This window comes from Tupaia chinensis, unplaced genomic scaffold (assembly GCF_000334495.1).
Source record: "Tupaia chinensis unplaced genomic scaffold, TupChi_1.0 Scaffold143574_1, whole genome shotgun sequence".
NCBI lineage: Eukaryota > Metazoa > Chordata > Mammalia > Scandentia > Tupaiidae > Tupaia > Tupaia belangeri.
This window is the reverse complement of record NW_006203419.1, coordinates 933,413-951,330: the sequence shown is the minus strand read 5'-3', so window position 1 is coordinate 951,330 and position 17,918 is coordinate 933,413. Positions and strand designations below refer to the sequence as shown.

Sequence of the window (17,918 nt, the reverse complement as noted above, 5' to 3'; positions counted from 1 at the left end):
CCGCCCCCGCAAGCGAATTGCTGCTGTATTTACAAGACGAAGGCTCTCAGTGGGGAGAGAGAGGAACCTGCCAAGTCCCTAGAACTGTGAGTCTGGCTCGATTGAGGCCGTCTTACAAGTCAGCCAATGCTTTCCCCACCCGAGCCCGGGGGAAATCGCCCCCGCTTTCCAGATGCGCATACTGGGGCCTGGCTCGTCACCGAGCTGGTGAAGCACGACACATAGTGTGCTGCCGTGGGGTGCCTTTTGCTATAGCCCTGGCAGCGGAAGAGGAGGGATTCAAAGCGGAGAGGACCCGGAGATTCGTCTCCCAAGGGCCTTGGCGGGGCGCGGAACTTTTCCTGGTGCGTCCTGCACCGCATCCAGCGTTTGGCGCCGTGAAACTGTATGACAGTGCGTCCGGCGCCAGCGAATTCCCAGGCAGAGCTTCTCTGAGGCTGCAGAACCCGGGCGTCTTCGGCTAAAAGCCGATTGGTTACACATTCACGATGGACAAGAGACGCACTTCTCCGAGTTGTGGCCCCCAGTGGGGTCTCTCTCGGAACCCGGGCAGGACTATATAGACTGGGCGTCTGAAGGCTAGAGAGACAGACTGCATAGCCGAGTGGAAGAGGAGCTGGGGGCCCAGGGAGGTGAACCTTCATTCCAGACCTAGAGATTGCGCTACCCGGTTGGGTAGTCGCGAGCAGACCCTGAACCAAGTCGCCTACATTTTCGCCTGAAAGTTGCGCATTGGGTGCGCCCAGAGAAAGGGTCTGTGGCCTGTGACAGCTCTTCGTGGCAAAGAGTACTACGGGAACATTTTGGCTCAGAAGGAACCCACCACATCTGCTGCAATTTCCACAAGGTTGGTTGTTCCAACCACCTGCAGTCCCGCTGCCACCAGCTACTGGGGCACAACTTAGGATTCTACGCACCATCCCCTTCCCTCATACTTGTGGAATAAGTTCATGAGTGTATGCTAAGCAGAGCCAGGGCCTGGGGATACAGGATACAGGGGACCTCTCTTAGGCCATCTTCTTCCTAGAACGGAAATCCCTCTGTGAATGGGGAAGTCCTGGCTCTCGCTATCAGCAGGGCCATCCCAGAGGTGTCAGTGAAATGGCTGAACCAAGGTACTTCTGCCCGTGGGCCCAACGGCTCAGAAGCCATGTGCCTAGTACTAGTCAGGTCCCTGGAGCAGGCAGTGAAGACAGGTCCTTCCACATGTCCCACATGCACATTTTCCTGGAAGTCCAAACTCAATTTATGCACATACATAAATGGAAAAGTGAAAAACCGGGGCCAGCAGGTGGCATAGTGGTTAAGGAACTACCACATGTCTGACTAGGATTCATGTCCCAGACCTGGCAACTTGAACTCACCCTGGATGTGGTGCACGTGGGTGCCCAATCCCTAGAGGAGAATGGAGAAGGGATTGAGGCCTGGCCATCCACCCTGAGGTGGTGATTTCTCACTTTCTGTCTCTCTGGTGAGCGCATAGGCCCTATAGCACAAAATAAATAAATAAATAAATAAATAAAAAGAAAAGAAGAAGAAAGTGAAAAGCCAGAACTTACACAGAAACGTGAGGGAAAAAAACAAACAAACCTCGGGAAAATTACTGTGGTCAAGCGGTACCCAGGTACCTAGGCTGGCCCACCAGCTGTAGGACCAAATCCCACCAGCTTAGTTTTGCCTTATCTACACCCGACTGATGTTATTACTTCCTAGTTTTTTTTTTTTTTTTATTTTTTTATTTACTACAAAACATGGGACCAGCAGATGGCGTAATAACTGTGTCACTGGATTCCCATGTAGTGGACCACGGTTTGAGTCCTAGACCCGTGGCTTAAACTCATGCCAGGTGCATGTGCGTGCATGCCCAGATCCCAAGAGGAGAATGAAGAAGGGATTGTGATGTAGCCATCCCATCTAGGGAGTGATTTATTGCTTTCTGTCTCTCTGTCTCTCTGGAGAGCACACACGGCCTATAGCAAAAACCTCTCAAAAAAAAAAAAATTGCTATAAGGCACATGAATTTGCAGGGGTAGGAGGTGGGCAGAGAGAGAAAAGGAAAGCGAGAAAGCACTCCCTAGGGGGATGGCCACACTACAATCTCTTCATCCATTCTCCTCTTGGGATTTTGGGCACATACACATGCCCTGCATGCTTTTCAAGCTACCAGATTCTGGGATTCAAACTGCACAGTTGGCCATGTGGGAGCCAGCTGCCTTAACCACCACACTACTGGCTGATTCCACCAACTATGTTTATTTTTTTTTTGGAAAGGTTTTTGTTATTGGGCACATGCACTCGCCAGAAAGACAGAGCGAGACAGAGAGAGAGGGAGAAATCACCACCTCCCAGGGGGATGGCCACACTGCAATCCCTTCTCCTCCATTTTCCTCTCAGAATTTTGGGCACGCATGCATACGTGCCTGGTGTGAGTTTAAGGTACTGGGTCCAGGACATAAACCACAGTCTACTACATGGGAGTCCAGTGACATAGCCATTATGGTATCTGTGGCCCTGACCTACTATGTTTCTTTTGGTGGATTTTTTATTTTGTAATTGCCAGAGGGTGTGTGCACTAACCAGAGACATAGAGAAAGAAAGCAACCCTAGTCGAGTGTGGTCATGCTGCAATCCCTCTATTTCTCCATTCCAATGAGATCTGGGGTACACATGTACATGTGCCTAGCATGCTTTCCAAACAATTTAAACTGTTTGGCCAAAAGGGATCTGAAATCTTTAATCACTAGGCTATAGGCTACCACTGTAGTATAGTTATATTTCCATAAAAGGGTTTGACTTACTACTTACATATTTTTTACAGTAATTATTTTATTTAACTTTATTTACTTATTTATTTTAATTTGACCAGAGAGGGACAGAGTGGAAGAAAGAGAGAGAGAGAGAGAGAGCAAGCTGCCAGGGCCAGGACTCGAACCACAGTCAGCCATGTGGGAGTCCAGCATCCTTAACCACCATTCCAACCTGCCAACCCCATTACTTATATTTTGTAGCATAATTAAATAGCTGTTAAAACAAGTGTTCATCCTTGAGACAATCTGAAGGACCCACCCTATCTGACCACATTTGGGAAAATGCTGCTTTTGGGTGTGGTCAACAGAGAACCCTGGGTTTCCAGCCCTTCCTTCTGCTGGCTGAGCTGAGCCTCCCTCTGCTACTTTTCCTGGAACCTCCCAGGGCTGTACTGAGAATTACAGGCACATACAGCTTGGCAAGAGACCCATTCTTAGGAAATGCAAGTTTTCTCTCTCCACCAGACAGCTGCACTGTGGTCAGAGCCTTTGTGGTCTGTTTGCAGGGGTGACATAGAACTTCAGACCAAGAAGAGGTAGACTCTCAGGTGACCTACCCTGGGAATCCTGGCAAGAGGGGTTCAGCTCAGCAACCAGAAACCCTGTTCCCACTGGAAGAGGACAGAATTCCATCCTCAGTTGTCGCCCATGGAAACATACTCCTGCCCCCACATCTTACTTGACTCTGGAGTATCCAGCACTCCCCCATCCTCATCATCAATACAGGGTAAAAGTCTGTCTCAGGACAGCCCATGGACTAATGGATAGAAGAACAGACAACTGTGTGATGAAGGAGAAAGAATAAAAAAAAAAAAAAAAAAAAAAAACCGAGAGGAAGGGAAGACTGCTTCCTGTACGCAGGCCCATTTAGGTGCAAGGCTGCAGCCCTCAACCCTGTGTACACTTACAGGTAGGCACTCATCTACTTCTCTGCCACCCCACAGGGGCCCCAGTAGTCACAGGGTTCATCAGCAAAAGGACCGGACTGGGAGGAGAGCTGGAGGCTGGGGATAAAGGACTGCTGGGTTTTTAGGCAAACCACTTCCCCTTGCAGGGCCTCCTTTCTCCATCTAGTAAACGGAATAATGAGTCATTCTCTCAACAAATACTTACTGAGTGCAAACCATGTGCTGGACACAACGGGGAATAAGACAGAAGAGGCCTCTGCCCTGGGGAGCTTACATTCTGGATAGAGAGCAGACAATAAACAAACAAATGAACAAGAAAATTTCCTGAGTGCCATAATGAAAATAAAGCAAGGTAATAAGACAAGTACAAGAAAATCAGAGTCAGATGCCTTTCCAGACTACTGGTCAATTCCGGTCGTTTGCCAGAAACCTGCACATAAAAGAGACACACCTGCAGCCCCCTTACCTTGAGGTGTTTCATAGGACCCTCTGCCCTCACTCCATGGCTACCACTGACATCCTAGACTAGCAGAAGAAATGCCTCCAGATTCTCTGCTCCTAACCCCATAATTCTGGCCCTACCCTCAATCCTAGTTTTAACCATTGGACAAGACTTGCCCTGTCCCCCAGTGTTGTAAACATAGGCCGAAATCTTTAATCAGTAGGCTACAGGCCAGCTGTGCATATTGCTCAGGGTAGAAGATAGTTTACACTCCTTTCAATTACCAATTAGGATTTAACAAAAAGAAAGTCTGGGCCAACAGATGGTATGAAGGTTAAGGTGGCTGGATTCCATATGGCCAACTGAGCAGTCCTGAACCTGGTGGCTTGAAAACACACTGGGCGTGTGTGTGTGCATGCCCAAAATCCCAGCGAGGAGAACGGAGGAAAACAGAAAAAGAGAAAAATAAAAAAGACGTTCCTTGGTCTAACTTTTTAGAAAATAACTGTTTATCTAACTTTATTTATTATTATGTTTTAATTTGACCAGAGAAAAACAGAGAGAGGAAGTGAGAAAGCAAACTGCCAGGTCTAAGACTTGAACTATGGTCAGCCATCTGCGAGTCCAGTCTTTAACTAACACGCCACCTACAGGCCCCTCCTAGGTCTAACTTGAATATCACTGGGGGGGTTTTTTGTTTGTTTATTTGTATTTTGTCTTGTTCCAGCTTTGCCAGAGTGTGTGACCACTCACCAGAAAACACCCCTCCCCATGGGGCATGGGGCCACACCACAATCCCTTCTCCTATAGCTCTCCATCATGTTGGCACCCTGGACATATACACACATGGGCCTGGCGTGTATATTTACAAACTGCCTGGGCCAGGATTACAACCACATGGCAGGCCATGTGAGACCCAGTTCCTTTAACCACCAGGCCATGGGACTGGCCCAGTATCTCTACTTAAAGGCACATGCATTTGTTAAAAACCACCAAAGTACACTTAATATTTGTGCATTTCATTGTAGATTTTGCCTGAAAAGGAAAAAAAAAAATTGAAGCAAATAATAAAATCTAATAAAATGCATTCTGAAATATTTAGGGGGCAATACACCAATATCTGTACTATCTGTATCAAAATCAATATGGATTAATAAAGGAATGGATAAACTGATAGATGGGTGATAAAGCAAATACAGTAAAATGTTAATGGTAGAGGGCCAGCAGATGGTGTGGTGGTTAAGGCACTGGACTCCCATATGGAGGACCACAATTCAAGTCCCATACCTGGCGGCTTGCTTTCTCACTCTCTCTCTCTCTCTCTCTCTCTCTCTCTGGCTCTGGTCAAACTGAAGAAAAAGGATAAACAAACAAAATTAAATAAGTAATTTTTTTTGAGAGGATTTCGCTATAGGGCGCACACGCTCGCCAGACAGAGAGAGACATAGAAACAGAAAACGAGAAATCACCCCCCAGGGAGGATGGTCACGCCGCAATCCCTTCTCCTCCATTCTCCTCTCGGGATCTTGGGCACGCACGCACACACGCCCGGTGTGAGTTTTAAGCCACTGGGTCCAGGACGCGAACTGCGGCCGACTACGTGGGAATCCAGCGACATAGCCATTACGCTAACTGCTGGTTCCCTTAAATAAGTAATTTTTAAAATGTTAATGGTAGAATCCAGGTGGTGTTCAGGTGTTCACTGTAAAATTCTTTCAACTTGGCTGTTTGAAAGTCTTCACAATAAAATGTTGAGGGGTGTGGGAAATCAATAATTAACTTTACAGAACAGACCACAAAACTGCCTTCAGTTTCAAAGAACTCTCCCCATGGGCAACTCTAACACTTCTCCAATACATACACACTTTTCATGAGGTTGAAATCACTGTTTGTATGAATTCACAATCACTGTTAATGGTTATTTCTCACCTATTTCTCTTTTAAAAAATGTATAATTTGCATTTTATGTTTTCCCAAAGGACAGTTCTTCAATTCTTAAAGACATAGCCTCTGGAGATAGCAGGTGGCATAGTGGTTAGGGCACTGGACTCCCACATGACTGAGTGTGGTTTGAGTCCCAGACCTGGAGGCTGGAAACTCAAGCTGGGTGCATGTGTATGCACGCCTGAAATCCTGAGAGAGAATAGACGAGACGGGGTTGCAGTGTGGCCACACCCCCAAAGGGGGTGATTTCTCACTCTCTCTCTGTGTCTGTGGTGAGCACACACACCTTATAGTAAAAATCTCTCTCTTAAAAAAAAAAAATAAAAGACAGCTCCTTACATGGGCTTTGGTGGAGAGTGTGGGGTAGTACCTGCAGGTCTCAATGAGGGTTAGGGACGTTCAGTCCTTCTGAGCTTCAGGAGATTGGATTCACTACCTTGCTATGGCACAACACACAGTGATGTAGTTTCACACACAGGCATTGAAAACACGTGCTTCAGAGATGTCCCTGACGTCTGCAGCCTGTTTCGGATGAACTCGATAGCCCTGCCCCTGAGCACACATCAGGCAGTTAGCACAGTGTACAGACTGCATGTGGCCGCTCCCCCTTGTGGCATGGCCATTGGTCATTATTTTCTTCATCTTGGAAGGGGGACTGTGGGAGATCTCACATAATTTCCTTTTTTAAAAAAAGAATATTTTATTTAACTTTATGTATTTACTTAAACTTGACCAGAGACGGACAGAGTAAGAGAGAGGGCAAGTGAGAAAGGAAGCCACCAGATCTGGGACTTGAACCGTGGTGAGCCACATGGGAGTCCAGCACTCTTAATCACCACATGCCAGCCCCACTCTCACGTAATTCTAAAATTTTATTTGTACTGTACTTAATGTTTGCATAGCACAAGACTAAATATGCTGAGTGTTTGGGAGTTATGGATCTTTTTCTTATTGTGTCCCCCTTTTTTTTTCCCCAGTTTATTTCAAGGAGAAAGATATCTTTGATAGGGTCATGCCAAACCCTTCCAGTCAGCTAGGATCATAGATGCACCTGTAGGCATACTGACATGTTCAGATCAGCCTGGGATCCAAAGCCAGGGCCTCCCATATGGCTTTGGTATCATGCAGCAGGGTCCTACCACCTGTGCAACCATGGCTGGGCCGCCTTATGCATATTCTGAGCGCACTGGACAGAAAAAAAAAAACCCCACTGGATTGTTTGGTATCAACCCCTTTTCACTGAAAACTAGAGAAACGTCTTTTAAAAGCATAGAAGAGCTACCAGGGCAGTGAGGCATTGTGCAGCCACAACAAGGCTGGCAAAAAGCCCAGAAGGTTGAATCCAGGATTGGGGATCATTTTATTTCCTGTGAGGTGTCTTATTCCCCAAGGGAAGGCTGATAGATTGTGCTAAATGTGATTGCAAAAACTAACCACAACCTCACCAGTTCCCAATCAAGAAGTGTTTGGGCCAGCAGAGACATGGTTGTTAAGGCAGCTGGATCCCACATGGCCAACTCTGTGGTTCAAGTTCCAGACCCAGCAACTTAAAAAACACACCGGACCCATGAGTGTGCGCACCCAGAACCCCAAGAGAATGGAGAAGGAATTCCAGCACGACCATCTCCTCTGAAGGATGTTTATGATTTTTCACTTTCTCTCTCACTGGCCAGCTCGTGTACTCTACAGCAAAACTCTAAAAAAAGGAGAGAGAAAGAAAAACAGGAGGTCTATTTCCCATGAAATTGGTGAGGTGAGTCTATGCGATTCCCTTGGCAAACAGAACATGGCAGGTGAGACACCAGTTGACTTCCAAAGGCTAGGTTAGGAAAGGTAGCACAGTTCTGCCCACCTCCCTCTTGAAATGCTTGCCCTTGGGACCCAGCCACCATGTCAAGGTACCCCAGGTTCTAAGTGTTCTGGCCAACAGCCCTAACTAAGATCCTGGTCAAAAAACAGCTTCAACTCGGAACCAGCAGGTGGCGTGGTGGTTAAGGTGCTGGAAACTCCCACACGGCCAACCATGGTTTGAGTCCCAGACATGGTGGCTTGTTTTCTCAATCTCTCTGGCCAAATTAAAATAAATGAATGAATGAATAAATAAAATTAAATAAAGGATTTAAAAAAAAAACAGCTTCAACTGTCAGACACGTGACTAATCCTGCCTTCAGATGGTTTCTGCCCTCAGCTGTTAGACGTTTGAGTCTTCCAGCTGATGCCCTAGGCATTGTAAAGCAGACACAAACCATCCTGTTGTATGTCTCCTGTCCAAATTCTTCGCTCACATTAATTGGCTGTTTTACATTTGATCTATATACCTATGGAGGAATTCCACAAACTTTTATTTACAAATCACATAAGAGAAAAAAAGAGAAATACTTTACCAGAACCTGAGTCTCTCCCCGTTTTTTTGTTTTGTTTTGCTTTGCTTTCTGAGAGATTTTTTGCTATAGGAAGCCTGCGCTCGGCAGAGACAGAAAATGAGAAATCACTTCCCAGCAGGGATGGCCACACTGCAATCCCTTCTCCATTCTCCTCTTGCAATTCTGGGCACAAACACATGCCTGTCATGTTTCAAGCCACCAGGTCCAATACTTGAACTGTAGTCAGCCATGTGGGAGTCCAGCACCTTAACCAGTACGCCACCTGCTGTCTCCATTTTTAAGTCTCTCTTCTGGATGATGCTGTGTTGGATGGGATGCTGGGGCATGAAGTCAAGGTGCACTGGAATGCAGGCTGAAAGCTACAGGTGGCAAAAGCAGAGGGTGAAGAAGGTGCTCCTACTGACTGGAGCAATGCCTCCATTGGGGAACAGGTGGAGCCAAGGCTCTCTAGTTTGTACTTTCTCTTTGGCAGAACTGAGATCTTGTTTTTGGCCCAGAGATGATCTGTACCTTGCTTTCTCACTTTCCCCATCTCTCTGTCTGGCCAAATCAAAAAATAAATAACAACAACAAATAAAATTAAATAAATAAATCTTAAAAAAAAAAAAAAAAGATTTGCTCACCACTGTTTGCTGAGCAGTTTCCCACCCACAGCTTTTCCTCCGACCCCCAACTGGCTGGTCACATGCCTCTCCTTAGTTCTTCAATACTCATGGAAGTACCAATTGGGGGTATTGCCTCAGGCTCTCCTGCTCATAGTAGGCTCTCATTCCAGTTCCAGCTCGAAGTCAGCCTGGCTTTCAACTTTATCTTGCCACATATTTGCTGTCACCAACCTCCCTAGTCCTTAATTTCTTCTTCTGTAAAATGGGATGCTGCTCCCTATCTCGCAGGGCTGTCATGAGGAATAAGTGAAGTAACAGTAAAGCGTTTAGCATGGTTCTTTTATGTGTGCATGTGCATGTGTGCATGTGTATCACGCTTGTGTGGTTCTTGACGAGTTGATGCTTAGGTTCTATGCCATCTCTCCTGAGACTCTTTCCAAAGGGTGAGCCTGAACGAGCTTTCCTTGGTAACTTTGTGCAAAAGAACAGGTCTCTTATAATATAGCTGGACAAGTCCCTACCAGCAGCCCCCACATAATCAGACATACGGAGCTCTGCTGTAGTGTCTGGATGATTCTTCTTCCAGCTTGATTTTGCTTAGGCTGGACTGCATAAGATGAGCACTCTAAAATATTCAAACTTTATTTACAAGCAGACCTCCCACCCTATCCCACTCCCCCCACCAGCTCCTCAGCTTTGTGCTGGGGGAGGAGCTGGATGACAGAGACCCTTCTGCCAAGCCTAGGGCTTGGAGAGAAGCTGTTCTGTGTAGGATGGGCTCCTCACTTCTTCTGGGCTTGTGCTCGGGCCCGTTGAATCTTGTCAGCTGTGGCCCCATCTGTGGCTCCCGTGCAGTGTGACAACACCAGGCTCAGTTCAGCCTCGTTCCGGTGCTCAATGGCCACGTCTGCAGCCTGAGCCACATCCCTATGTTTTGAACAGAAAGGAAGATGGTGTCGGTGCCCAAAGGCACAGCTCCTGCCTCTCATCCAACAGCCCCCTGGTTCAACCACCCAACACCCACAGGGGCCCTCAGATGACGTACCCAACAAGAAGCAAAGCCTTGACCTTCTGCTCAGGACCCACACGGGAGGCATACTTCTTGGCCTCATATTTGTTGTGTTGTTTCATGCAGATCTCTACAAAGGGCTTAGTGGAAGATGGAAGGGGTAGAGGGAGAAGTCATAGTCCTGTCCTCTTTCTTATCAGCAAAAGTCCAACAGATACATTGCCCATGTTTGTTTTATACATGTATAACCCCCACATATGCAGACAGTAGTGATCTTTTTTTTTTTTAAAGAGTTTTTTGTCTTGGGGTTATGTGCTGGCAGGAGAAAGAGACAGTGATAGCAAGAGGGAAAGTGAGAAATCACCCCCAGAGGGAATGGCCACACCACAATCCCTTCTCCTCCATTCTCATGGGATCTTGGGCATGCATGCACATGCATCCAGCATGAGTTTCAAGTCACCAGGTCCAGGGCTCAAACTGCAGTTGGCCATGTGGGAGTCCAGTGACATAACTGCTATGCCATCTGCAGGCCCTGACAGTTGTGATCTTAATGAACATTCTTAGGGCAGAACAAACTAAACCAGGATCTGTTAGAGCCTTCAGATCAACTATTCCCATGCTTCATCCATCCACTACTACCCCTCACAATAGGTGCTTCCTGCCCTCTCAGGTCCTGTGTGTTCACTCCTGACTACCATTATCAGTCCTATTCTCCTAACCTTTGAACCCCTCAGTACCCTTCAGTGCCTCACAGAAGTGTCCTCCCTGCCCCCCCCACCATCTCTGACAACAGGATTTTCACTCAGCTACCTGGTATACCCTGTATCCTCAGGAAAAGCAGGTCATTCTTCCTCCCTTCAACATTTGCAGGCAGACCCAGGCCCTTCCTACAGGGCACACACCACAGTAGCTAGTGTCTGCCTGAATGTGTGTACACAGGAAGCACTAACTACTTGAGACAGTGGAACAAGGGTGTGACAAGGCCAACCCATCTGTCCCTGCCTGGTCACCTCCCCAGGACAAACTTCAACAGGGTGGGCTGGAGGAAGGACCCCTGCCTTACCAGGTAGCCAATGGGTGACTTCTTGCTCTTGGAAAACTTCTCTAGCTCCTCCCAGTCTTCCAAGTCTGCCAAGGCAGTCAACTTCAGCCACCAGAGCCTGTGGAGAGCTGGGCTTGGAGGTGTTGCAGGAGAGGCAGGTGGTCCCCAACTTACATGCAACCCAGGCCCTCACCTACCTCTTGTCTGGGATGCGGAAGTCACGAGCCAGCTGCTCTGCTCGCTTGTTGTGGCCACCAAGGATGAGGGTGGTGACCGTGTCATGCAGAGACTGGTCTAGGAAGTGGCCTCCTAGTTCATCTTCTAGGCGCCGCTGCAGCCGCAGGAGTCGCATTTGATCTTCTGTGGCCTGGGGACCCAGGTGAGCCAGGTCAGGAATGAGAGGGTTGAGTGGAGAAGACCAGGAGGAGAGGAGGTGGCTCTTAAAAAAGGGTGGGCCAAACCTTGGCTGCAAACTCATTCTTGGCTTTGTAGAAGGCATCGGCGGCTGTCTGCAGAGCTGCTACTCGCCCCTCGATACGCTACAACAATGAGGGAGGTCTAAGCTCACAGCACGCAGGACCCTGGCTCTCCCCATCCAAGTCTTCTTTCCAGTCCCCATGCTCAAAGTCACCAGAGTCAGCCTTTCCTGCTAGGTGCACCGCTCTGGTGTTCTAGCAGGATGGCTACTCCTCTGAGAACAAGCCCATCCTGGCCTATGTCCTCAGACTCTCCCTCAACAGAGGGATCAGATGGGGTGTATACCAAATATAACGCCCAGATTCCCGGAGAAGGTGCCAGACCAAGAGCCCCCACCCATGGGCCCCACCGCCTCGTGGACCTCAGACCTCTTCTGTAGCATAGCTGGCTCGGATATGGAAGCTGCCCAACTCCTGGTGATTGTCATCCTGATTGTAAAGGTCCTTCAGCGTCTCTAGCTCCTGATGCTTACAGAACTGGGGTCACAGGCACGTGATCAGCCAGAAAGGCCAACTCCAGGGCCCAGAAGGCTCGGCCCCTCCCTCTGCCCACCACACACACCTGCCGGTACAAACTCAGGGCCATGGGCTGGTTCCGAAGGGTCATGAAAAAATCTCCTCGGTTCAGCTCGTTCTTCAGGTGCAGCAACACAGTGAACACTGCACACCAATAAGGTGGTGTGTGCAGTAAGGGCTCCGGGCCAGGCCCCTGCTCAGCCTGGGCACCCCAGCCTTGCCCGCCCCCAAACCCTGCTCACCCAGATCAGTGTCCCCACTCTCAATGGCCTTGCTCAGTGCCAGTTTGCTTCTCTTCATCTTTAGGAGAAGAGGGACCTGCTCCCCTGAGCGTGGCTCATACTCCAGCAGCTGTGGGGTGAGAGGAAGGCAGATAGAGAAGGAGCTGGTGTGTGCATCTCAGACACCCACATTGGAGTGTCTGAGGAGGGCTGGGCACCCACACCTTGATGGCCAGCTCTGTGCGGCCACAGCCATAGGCCCGCGCAGCAATGTCAGAGTAAGAGACACCAGGCGTGTCCCCCAGCTTCTGGTTAATGGCCCGAGCAACATCTTCATCTGACACGTCCTTCTGCTGCACCTGCAAGTTGGGCAGGGGTGGGGGTTGTATCACACACACCTGGGAAATGTTATCCCAACCCCATAGGCCCTTGTCAGGACCCACCCCTTCGGGTCTACACTTTATATTTCCTACACCTCAGAAGGATCTAGAAGCCCTAAACACCCTCAGACCCCATCCACATCCTTGCCTTGTAGCAGGCCCAGTGGGCCAGGATCCTGCTGACGCCCTGCACTTCAGGAAGGCGCAGGTACTCGCAGATCTGGATGGCCAGGGGGTACAGCCTCCGCAGCACAAGCCTGGCAACCAAGGAGGATAAAGGGTGCAAGGGCGAGGGTGGGGGAGAGAGGGGAAGCTCGACCCCAGCTTATGCCTTAGGCCTTCCAACTCCTAGAGAGATGGGTCAGGAGCAGACCCCAAGACTCCAGCAAAGGCTGTAATGCCCACCCACCTACAGCCCTCCTACAGCACCCTGGGCTTGCCATACCTGTCCAGCAGCACCTGGATGGTCAGCTGCTTAAATCTGTGTTTTCCACAGTTAAGGATCCAGCTGAGGACGAAGCCAAGGACCTACTGACCGCATCTCCACCCCCTCCCCTGCCATCCGTCTGTAACCCTCTTCCAGTATGCACGGGGATACTGGCTGTAGGTGAGAGGGATCCCGATGTGATAGTCCCGAACGGCATTGAGCACACGTAGGTCCTGACACATGTGCACAAAACTGTCAGGTGGAAATCTGTCCAAGAAGCACTTTCCAAAAGAGGCCGCCTGAGAAGAGCAGAAGGCAATAGAGAAGAGCTTCCTTCACTGCCCGTCCCACCACCTTCCCACACCCCTCCTGTGGTCCCCACCCTCCAGGCCAACCCTGAGCAGGCTCTTCTGCATGTCTGGCTGGTGTTCGTGTCCTGCAGCCTCAATGCACTGCTGCACGGCCTGGGTCAGCTGCCCCAACTCCTGGATCTCCCGCAGGTACTCATCTGCCTTCTGGCTCTCTTTCTGGGGGGAAAGGGGTAGTGAAGGGCCCAGAAACAGAGTGTCACAACAGAGGACACCCCCATATCTCACACCAAGCCCCTCAGTCTGTGGTTCAAATGGGCTAGTTGGGAGACGCTACAGAGACCAAACCCCGAGTCTACTCAATCCACCAAAGATGCCCACAGACATCACCCACATCAGCCAGCAAGTGCCTGTGGGGGGCTTAGAGATCTCCCAATAGTAGCCCTGACTAAGCCCGGTTAGGGACAGTTGGGATTTCCCTCTCCTTCCCATCACCACATGGAGGACACCCTTTAGTCCTCCTGAGCCAGCCCTCCCCAGCCCAGACCACTGTCCTGCCTGGACCTCTCTCCTACAGGTGGCAACTGGCTGTGTCTACACATGTCTAGGCAAGGGAAGGGGCTGAAGAACATTCCAGGGCTCAGGAAGTTGCCCAGGGCTTTACCTCATACTCCTTCTGAGCCTCCAAAAGCAGGGCTCCAGGTGCCATCGAGGCAATTTTGAAGATCTCCTCACTGGCCGCTGTGGGAGGAAGTTTGTGAGCGAGGGAGGGGAGCACAGAGACTCTTGACCCTGCTTCAGCACCCTGATCCTGCACTGAGGCACTGGCCCAGAGTAGCTGGGGTGCTCAGGAGCACACCCACCTGGGTTAGGTGGTACGTTTGGGAGAGCCTCACCTGGAACCTCGTGTAGGAACTCATGGGTGCTGCGGGAGAAGATGCGGACCCCGTCGAGCTCAGGCACCAGGTAGGAGTCCTCATCCAGCACAAACCTGAGCTCAGTCAAGGCTCCGAAAACACCCAGAGATGGGATGGGGCAGATGACCCCCCTCGCTTTCTCCCTCCCGCCCCACAAGGACTGCCCTCCAAGGATACTGGATGCTCTCGGGTGCATCGCCCACCACCATCAGCCGCCTCTCCCAGGCCACCACGACGGCCCTCTCCTTGCTGCGAGGACGGCTGCACCTGGAAGCAGCATCACACACAGGTCTGGGACACACAGGGAACAGCAGCCCACGGCCATGCCCCCACACCACTGCTTACGGCCCTGCACATGTTTGGACCCCTTATCTCATTCCTCTGCCCACGGGCTGGCCTGTTTCCCTCTGAGCCCTGCGCCATCACCTGCCGAGGACAGCTGTGGCCCACAGAGGACAATGGCTTCCTTCAAGTGTGTACTGGCAGAGAAGACAAGACAAGATCCAAGCTCCACATGGCTTGGCCAGTAGGCAGGATGACTCAAAGTGTCCCAAGAAACATGGCTACGTCCCATCCTCAGCCCCAGAATAATACCCCCATCCTCACCAGACCATCTGCTTCGGGGGTGCCCGGATGTTGCAGTTGAACTCACACAGCTTCTCCTGAAAGGTGCAGGGAATGTCAGCGCCATTCCAGCCCACATAGGTCTGGCTGAAGGGCCTCTCCCCATGCCCTCCTTGGACAAGGCATGGTGCCCTTGTGTCGTCCCAGAATCATACCTTGAGTGATGCTGTCCCCATCCAGATATAGCCTGTGTCTGTGAAGAGTGCCAGGTGTCGGTAAGTGAAGGAGACAGCCATCTGCAGGAAGCTGCTCACTCCTGGGGCCAGGCCGGGAGGTGTCTGAGGTAGGGTCAGAAGGACATCTGCTCTATTGGCTTCCCAGAGCCTTCCCATTGCCGCCCCAGCCGCTCCACTGCATTCTCATTCAGGGCCTCACCACTGCAGAGCAGGCCGCATGGTCTAGGAGGTAAAGATCGGGCCCCACAGCCAGCAGAATGTGGGTCACTCGATCCTGGCACAGTGTGGTCCAGCAAGAGGGGGCACTTTGCAGACCTGCAACCCGGGAAAGGGACAATCTCAGGTTGACCAGAACCCACAACTTCTGCTTCTGTTAGTCCCACACTCTGGAGGCCCATCTGTGGGTGCCGAATGGGTGTCAGAGCTCACCTGGCACCTCTGGCATCCGACGGAGTTTGAGGTCACCCACATTGGCACTGAGGGTGAAGCGGTGGGCCCCTGTGAGGATGGCCACCCCGGAACCAAACTCAGTATGAAAGATCCGAGCATCCAGAACCCGATTCTGGAGCACCTCCTGAGGGAGAAGGACCATGGGTTGAGGGAGCATGGGGTCATGAACTCTATCCCCTTTCCACAGTCCCCTGTGGCCCCTACATTGCCCATGCTGAAGTGTCTTCGGAAGTCGCCATGAAGCCCGTAAACCAGTACTGCACCATCTTCCTGCACGCAGAGCAGCTCCTCCTCTGCTGACCAGCCCAGGGACACGACGGGCCCACTCTTCCACTGCAGAGGAGAGGCGGGTTTCTGAGGCCATCCTCAGGACAAGGAAGCCCAACCTCAGCCCAGACCAGCCCCAGGGCTGTTCCAAGGGCTCACCAGCAAGCTGGCCAGAGACATGCCAGAGGCAGAGTAGATCTCGAGCACTGGCCGCACACTGGCGGCTTTCTCCTTCCGCCAGGGGTTCCTCAGCAATGCTGCAGTGTGAGAAGAGCCCTCCTGTCCTAGCTCCCCAGGCCCACCTCATGTGACGCAGCCCCCATGACAACCGGAATTAAATGTACATCAGCAGAGTGAGCAGGGGGTGGCAGCAAGAACAACCTGTAGCGAGGCCCCAGGAGTGAAAGATCTTGAGTTTATCACAGGGGCAGAGGGGCAACATACCAATGGGGCCTCCATAGGGTGCAGCGGCGACCAGGCAGTCCCTGAGCTCCTCCTTCAGGTCCCAGTCCATGCTGTATAGCTCATATTTCCTGCCCACAGGGAGGAGCAGAGATTAGCCTCCTCATGTCCTGGATGAAGTGGCTCCAGAGGGCCTCCGTTTGTCCTCCACAGAGCAGGCAAGGAGGTTCCCCCTCCCCTACAGGGGCCAACTGACCCCTGTCTAGATATTAGGTAGGGAGCAGAGGGTGCTGGCAGGGAAGGATGTGGTTTCTGGGGCAAATGACCAAAGATGACAGGAGACCCTGAGAGAGGCAGGCTGCATGGCCAACACCTAAGGTACAAGCTGAGACAGAACTAAGGTAAAGTGGCTGGCTTAGGCCAGCAATGGCAGGAAATAAGACACTTAGAGAGGGTCTTTCAGGGGAAGGGGCCTTCCTTCTATTTCTGGTCCTTAACACTGAACTGGGTTGTGGCTTTATACTCAGGACTCCGGCTTGATGCCTACTGATGATAAACTCTAAGTTTTAGAGGCATGAGTTAACAGTGCCGGAAAGAAATCCAAGAGGAGCTCTTCAGTGAGAGGGAGCTCTGGAGGGAGTTCTTGGTTGAGAGGTAAACCTATGAATGACTGGCTTCCGGGAGGTAACAAAATCACAAACAGACACGAGACGACTGCAATCTGAGATGTGAATGGATCACTGAGGCGTGTTGCATGAGAAGCTGGAGTAGGCTGCTTGAGGTACGCCATCATCAATGCTCAGAGGTGGGGAAAAGTGAACAAAGGGACAGAGTAGGAGCAGGCCCTAATCCAGGATACCAAGAGAAGACAGCATTTAAGATGGAGAGAATTGGGGGCCAGCAGGTGATATGGTGGCTAAGGCATTAGACTCCAACATGGTTGACTATGGTTCAAGTACTGGACCCAGACGTTTGAAAAATCATGCACCCAAACTCCCAAAAGGAGAATGGAGGCAAAGTTATTACAGCATGCCCACTCCCTTTGGGGGTGATTTCTCACTTTCCCTCTCTCTGCCTCTGTCTGGCAAGCTCATGAGCCCTAGAGCAAAAAACAAAACCTGAAAAAAAAAAAGGGAGGGGTATTTGGCCAGTGGGCAGTGTAGAGGCTAGGATGGATGGATCCCGACTGAATGATTTGAGTCTTGAGTCTTGTTAAAAAACACACCAGGCAGATGTGCACTTTCCATCCCTCTCTCCCTCTCTGACAAGCACTTGCACCTATAGCCCAAAAAAAAAAAAAAAAAAAACTAACTAAAAAAAAAAAAACAAAACCCAACAACCCAGGGCCGGCAGGTGGCATGGTGGTTAAGGGTGCTGGTACTCCCACATGGCTGACCATGGTTCGAGGGCTGGTCTTTGCAGTTTGCTTTCTCACTCTGTCTCTCACTTTCTCATTCTGTCCCTCTCTAGTCAAATCAAAATAAATAAGGTTAAATAATAAAAAATAATTCTTAAAAAAAAAACTTAAAAAAAGAAAAGAAGATATTTTGGCTAGTATTACTTCAAGGGTTTCCCATTAATAAACCGGAATGTACCTATCACTAACAAACATT

The 17,918-nt window shown here is 50.3% G+C and overlaps 1 protein-coding gene across 1 annotated transcript; it reads right to left on the bottom strand.

Annotated features, from left to right (window-relative positions):
• Positions 1 to 9,707: 9,707 nt before the first annotated feature.
• On the bottom strand, positions 9,708 to 16,436 carry VPS16 (VPS16 core subunit of CORVET and HOPS complexes; the record flags this gene model as incomplete). Its single annotated transcript, XM_014582301.2, is given in 23 exon segments — positions 9,708 to 10,017; positions 10,136 to 10,239; positions 11,163 to 11,259; positions 11,339 to 11,508; positions 11,603 to 11,680; positions 11,987 to 12,094; positions 12,180 to 12,277; positions 12,376 to 12,484; positions 12,579 to 12,713; positions 12,883 to 12,991; positions 13,180 to 13,215; positions 13,333 to 13,460; positions 13,557 to 13,688; positions 14,134 to 14,210; positions 14,366 to 14,460; positions 14,564 to 14,653; positions 14,993 to 15,048; positions 15,166 to 15,288; positions 15,386 to 15,501; positions 15,616 to 15,760; positions 15,841 to 15,969; positions 16,063 to 16,160; positions 16,348 to 16,436. Coding segments are annotated over 23 exon segments (2,467 nt in total), but the record flags the coding sequence as incomplete, so codon positions are not given.
• Between the last annotated feature and the right edge of the window lie 1,482 nt (positions 16,437 to 17,918).